At 55.4% G+C, this 6,000-nt stretch overlaps 1 protein-coding gene across 1 annotated transcript; it reads left to right on the forward strand.

Annotated features, from left to right (window-relative positions):
- Positions 1-1,222: 1,222 nt before the first annotated feature.
- Positions 1,223-4,446, forward strand: LOC122424364 (cathelicidin-4-like). The gene is made up of 5 exons (XM_043442116.1): positions 1,223-1,325; positions 2,506-2,765; positions 3,388-3,495; positions 3,660-3,735; positions 4,331-4,446. The coding sequence occupies exons 1-5, from the start codon at positions 1,223-1,225 to the stop codon at positions 4,444-4,446; spliced, it is 663 nt and encodes a 220-aa protein (XP_043298051.1).
- The last annotated feature ends 1,554 nt before the right edge of the window (positions 4,447-6,000 follow it).

The raw sequence follows: 6,000 nt of genomic DNA on the forward strand, positions 1-6,000 counted from the left end.
CTGGCAGAGGCCCCTAACAGGATCCAGGGAGGATGGGGAAGGAAACTTTAGTCTGAAGTGTGAACAAATGCAATAGTGCAGAGGCAGGAAAGCACAGGGGAGGGCTTCCGTGGTGACTCAGCAGTAGAGAATCTGCTTGCAATGCAGGAGACCCAGGAGACGCAGGTTCGATCCCTGGGTTGAGATGATCCCCTAGAGGAGGACATGGCAACCCACTCCAGTATTCTTGCCTGAGAAATCCCATGGACAGAGGAGCCTGGTGGGCTCCATGGGGTCGCAAAGAGTTGAACATGACTTAGCGAATAGACCACCACCACCAGGAAAGCACAGGGAGATTTCCAGGTTACCAAACACCTGGTAAGCATGTGTGTTGCTAATTCTTTGACTTGGGGAAAAGATACAGCTTGACCAAAAGGCCACTGGGGCAATATCTGGGTGGTGTAACGAGGTTGCACAAAACTCACTTTTCTTTCCTTCTCCAAGGCTGAGTGGTCACCCGGCATCTCCCATCCAGGCTGCCGCCTTCCAAGGTGCCCTGGCCCAGCCCTCAAGGGTCCCACAGGGCAACTGAGTCCACAAACCTCCCCTGGCCTCACGGCACATGGTGCTTCCCTGGTGTTGATGGATTAGAATGTCCTTCTTGGCTTCAGCACTCCTCTGTCCCTTGGGCATAGTATTTCCCCCAGCTGTGCTCTCTTTTCCTCCCAGCGTCTTCCTCCCCAACCAGAGCACTGGGCAGGGAGTCCTGAAGGTCAAATCAGAAGGGATGTCCTAGACTTCCCTGGTGGTCCTGTGGGTAAGAATCTGCCTGCCAATGCAGGGGATGCGGGTTGGACCCCTGGTCCAGGAAGATCCCACATCAGGCAAGTAAGCCCTTCGGCCACAGCTACTGAGACCTCACACTCTAGAGCCTGTGCTCCACAACAAGAGAAGCCACCGCAATGAGAAGCCTGTGCACCGCAACTAGAGAGTAGCTGTTGCTCTATGCAACCAGACTAGCTGGTGGGCATCAACGAAGACACAGTACAGCCAGAACTAACTAAATAAATAAAAAGCACATTTTGCTAAAAAAGCAAAAAAGAAGGGATGTCCTGAAGGCTTTGGGAGTCAAGAGGAAGAGGTACAACTTTTGGTAAAGGTCAGGGAAAGCTTTGCAAGGTGGCATGTCAGGGCGAGCCGAGGCATCAGCTGCAGAGATGGGGGACAAGCAGGAGGCTCCGAGATGGCTTGTGGTTGGAATGGTCAAGGCAGCTTGAGACCTGACCTGCAGGGCTGGGGTGTGGACAGTGAGGAGTGTCAAGACCAGACCCTGCTGTCAGGCGCAGGTCTGTGTGCTCTGAAAGTGGAGGGTGAAATGGTCAAGTCAGCATTCTGCCTCTGCACTTAGAAATAGTGTGAAGTGTGGACATTGGCCTGGGGAGAGCCTGAAAATCAGGAAACATGGAGTCTGGAGGTTCTGGCTTCACTGAGAGGAGACAAGACGGGGGTAGGCCCAGGGCAGGGGTGGCGGGAGGTCAGGGGAGTGTCTTCAGGAGGAAGAAGGAGCAGGTGGGTCTCCCAGGCTTCCAGCTCAGAGCTCCTGCGGCAGCACCCCGCCAACAGCCCAGTGCAGACAACCAAGGCGTTCATGGGAGTCCTGAACCCAGAGACAGAGCAGTGATACGTGTTCACGAGAACTGGTGTCTTGACAAGGGCCGTCCCCAGGAACGTGTGAGGACTGGGAGGAGAAGCAGCCTGGATGCACCTGAGCCAGCCCTTCCTCCTAAGAGGAGAATCCTTGGAGGAGAGTCAGCAGGAGCCCCCAGGGAATTGGAGGGGACCCAGGAGAGCAGGGACAGGGGAGAATTGGTCAGGGGCAATTTTAGAAGGACAGAGTGTTTCCCTCAAGATAAATAGGTTGAGTGTAGCAACAGGCCACAACTGCTGGGGTCTTTGGATGTGACATCTTAGTCTGAGGAAGGCAGAGGAGAAGACTAGGAAAAGGGGACAGGTGAAGCTGAGCCCCTGACTGTCTGAGGGTTGTGAAGAGAGAAGAGGATGGTTTGGCCCAAATGGCTGCCTAGGGACAGGGTGGGTGGGTGAGGGGCTAGAAGGGGTCGGTCCTGTCATCCACTCATGAAACTTTAACTAAGTGCCTATCGGGTGCCAGGCAGTGCCTAAAGGAGAAGATCGAATAGCAAATACCCTCCTTTACTCTGAATCCTGAGGAGCCCATGGTGTGGAGGTAGAGGGGATGTAGACAGTGCCTGGCCCCTCCATCTCCTGGAGGACTCAATCCTCTTGAGCAAGCCCGCTGGTGACACTCCCCATGGGGTCCAGGAGAGGCCAAGGAGTTGTCAGGGAGATGGAGAAAACCTTTCTTCACCTTGCTCAGTGGTCTCCCTGCCCACTACCCAGAAATCCCATGAAGCAACAGCAGGGGCTGAGGCAAGTCAATCTCACACACTGGGAGGAGGGCAGGGATAGGGTGAGTCTGGAAGACTCCTGTTTGAGTCTTTGCATCAGGACCCAGGCTGAGCATAAAAGGAGGGTCCCTCGGGCTGGGAGGAGGCAGGCTGGGGACGGTGAAGAGTCAGAGGGCCAGCCTCTCCCTGGGACGGTGGTCACTGTGGCTACTGCAGCTGAGACTAGTGCTGCCCTCGGCCTCTGCCCAGGCCCTCAGCTACAGGGAGGCCGTGCTTCACACGGGGGACTGCATCAATGACGGGTCCACGGAAGCTAATCTCTACCGCCTCCTGGAGCTAGACCCGCCTCCAGAGCAGGACGTGAGTTGGGGAGGGGGCTGGGAAGGGGATCTGTCTCCTGACACCCTTGGCCACACTGTCGCCCCCTTCACTCAGGCTGTACCTCCTGTCAGGAAGGCACTTTGCCCTCTAGGTGGCTCCCACCTCTTCCAGAAAACCTTCCCAGACCTGGGTCCCCTGCCAGCCCCAGGCTTCCTGCCTTAGCATCTCTGCTGTGGGATCAGGCGCCCTGCACACCTGGCTCCCAGGACTTCCGGGAGCTCCAGGGATGGAGGGGGTCACAGGCTCTGTGAGGTGACGTCCCTGCTGAAGCCCCCTCTGCACTGCGGTGTCTCCCTCCCAGGGAGGCCTCTGTCAGCCTGGAGGTTCCAGGTACAAGGGCTCTCCCTGCAGGCGGCCCTGACCTCCTTCAGCCCCTCTGCGGGGAGGCGCTGCCCTCAGCGCTGCCGTGCGGTCCGCTCCTGCTCTCTGTGAGCCCGTGAGGCCGGGACGGGCTCTGTCCCTCCCCTGGGCTCCCAGCACCAAGCCCAGGGCCAGACACACAGGGGGCTGGAGAGGCTGCCGTCCGGGTGGGGGCGGGGAGACAGATCAGAGAAGGAAACATGAGCCCGGGTCCAGTCTCCCCACTTTGATCTTTGACCAGGTGGAGGACCGGGGAGCTCGAAAGCCTCTGAGCTTCACGGTGAAGGAGACCGTGTGTCCCAGGACGAGCCAGCAGCCCCCAGAGCAGTGTGACTTCAAGGAGAATGGGGTGAGCCTGGGGGCTGGAGGCTGAGGGCTGGGATAAATGCTTCTCAGCACAAGCTGAGCAGGGGACTTCAGGGAAGATTTCCAGCCCCTGAAGGGTGAGGTTGGCTGAGCCTGGAAGGTTATGGCCCCGGGGGTTCCAGTTTGACCTGGAAACTCCCCTTCCAGCTGGTGAAACAGTGTGTGGGGACAGCCAGCTTGGACCGGTCTGATGACCAGTTTGACCTAAACTGTAATGAGGTGAGTGGCCCCTTCTGTGTTGTGCAGATGCTAACAGGGTAGGTTGTGGAACATCCTTTGGACCAATGACCCGATGCCCCATCCAGGGCAGAGAAAAGGCCCTCCTACCCAGGCCCACCCTCCCCAATCCCCAGGTCTCCAGCCCTGGCTCTGTATCCTTTAGAGAAGTGGCTGTCTAAAGGGGTCCTCACCCAGGAACTGACAGTAAGGGAGATTCTCAGCCCTACTGAGATCTCCTGAATCAGACTTTGGGGTGGGGCCCAGGCATTTGTACTTTCACAAGGCCTCCAGGGGATCCTGACAGTGCTGAAGCTGTGACACCCTGACTCGAGTCATGGTCTTGAGGCCATGCTCCAGTCCATCTTTGCCCGGATGGGCTTGTGACATTTGGAAGCTCCTTGTCATCTCTGGGATCAGCTTCCCCATATGTTGTGGGTTTAAGGATTCAACCACATGCTCCAAAGATCACTGTCAGAGGATGAGCTGGGGCCAAAGTTCCTTTGGTGGCCCAGTTTGGGGGTTGTTCAGGTGGGGAGAGAGTGGTCTTCTCTTGACCCTTGTCCAGTCCCACAAGTAATCTCTTCCATTGTGGTTCACAGCTTCAGAGTGGAGTGTCAGGGCTAAAGGACCTCAGCCTCCCAAACCTCGGCCTCATCACAGGCCAAGGCCAAGGCCACGGTCATGGTTCCTGCCAAGGTTCCCCGGAAAACAGTGAAGAACTGGCTATCACACCTATTAATGGCTTTTGGTGAATCCCGAGCCTGGGGAAGCGTTTTAAAGATCTGATTTGTTCTGTCTCAGGCTTCTGGACGGTGAAAAATAAATTCTTGTGAAATCAGCTTCCTCCAGGCTTCAATTTCAATTATTTCTCTTTCTCCCACTTACTGAGACTGAGTCCTTATCTCTGAGAGGCCTCCTCTGTGTGTGTGTGTGTGTGGGTGTGTGTGTGTGTAGCTATGTGTATGTGTGTGTCTATTTGTGTGTGTGTCTATGTACGTGTGTGAGATCACTCCTGTGAACACAGAGAAGCATGAGGCCCCCGTTCCTTCCAGGAGGGCACAGGGGGAGGCAGCAGCACCAAGAGGCCCAGGACAGTGTCTCCACCCTCGGGTCCCTCCCGAGCCCTTCCCCTGCCCCTGCCCTCCTCCTCCAACAACCAACAGGACATAAGGAGACCTGCTGTCTGTGCAGTGCTGGTGTGAATGCTGTTCCTTCTGATGTGGAGCTGACAGTCCACGAGGGGCCAAGCTTCTCACCTTGTTAAACACTCACAGAGATGCAATTAGTCTACATGCATGCAAGTACAATGCCCTAAACGTTCCTCTTCCCCTTGACAATCTTAATTCTGGAATAGCCTGCCCCTCCTGGCTCTTCCTGTGGTTTTGAGACACACTACCATTTCTTCAGCTGGGTCCCAGATTTCAGTGGTGGGCTTGTGTTTAGGGATCACATGACACAAAAATTTGCACCATTAAATACAAGCATCCTACTCTTTGGGGTGAAGAGCACTGCATGAGGGTGAGAGACATACAGAGTGACACACAGGTCACATCACTGTTTGCCTGGGTGTTTCAGACACTGTCCACGCCCTGCCCACTCCTTATTCTCTAGCCGGTCTTTGCTCTGGGGCAGACTGGAAGCACTCGTTTGGGGCTGGGGGGTTGTTGGATCCAGGAAACAACTTCAATCAACCATTGCAGGGACTTGGTGGAAAAACACCTCCTCTTCCTCAAGCCTTGGGTGGCCGGTTTCCAGACCTGTCACATCACTCCCTGATGTCCACAGCTGGGTTGAGCCCCTGTCTCCCATTTTTGTAACCTCTTCACTGAAACACATCCTCTTTGACTTAAGTCCTGCCCTGTCTCCCCTTTCTACACTCCTGCTGGTGCTTTCTGGAATCATCTCCCAAACAAAATGCTGGGTTAGCCAAAAAGTAATATCTTACGCCAAATCCCAAACAACTTTTTGGCCAACATGATACTTCTACTAAATGCTTGTTTTAGGTCTGCCTTGGAGCCAACCTAAACCAAGACACAGATTCCCTTCTCTGAGGGGGACAGAGGGCAGGATCTCACAGAGACTTTACTCTGCTACCTGTCAGGCTTGGCTCCTCTTGGTGAGCACGCGGGGCTGATTTCAGGCAGGTTGGAGGAACCTCATGCTTCTCACGCTACATCACTCTACTTCATCCAGCATTCTGGGATGAATGCCACAGGGAAACTCGGGACTGTGCTGTGTCTGTGCCAGAGGATTCAGATTGCCAGAGCTA

The sequence above is a fragment of the Cervus canadensis genome, chromosome 22, assembly GCF_019320065.1.
Source record: "Cervus canadensis isolate Bull #8, Minnesota chromosome 22, ASM1932006v1, whole genome shotgun sequence".
NCBI classification, from domain to species: Eukaryota; Metazoa; Chordata; class Mammalia; order Artiodactyla; family Cervidae; genus Cervus; species Cervus canadensis.

Bases quoted from the DNA above. Each gene is read 5' to 3' on its own strand.
- LOC122424364 (XM_043442116.1), top strand. From the start codon at position 1,223: ATGGCTTGTGGTTGGAATGGTCAAGGCAGCTTGAGACCTGACCTGCAG. The intron at 2,766-3,387 runs GTGAGTTGGGGA...ATCTTTGACCAG, and splicing joins ACCCGCCTCCAGAGCAGGAC to GTGGAGGACCGGGGAGCTCG. The intron at 3,496-3,659 runs GTGAGCCTGGGG...CTCCCCTTCCAG, and splicing joins GTGACTTCAAGGAGAATGGG to CTGGTGAAACAGTGTGTGGG.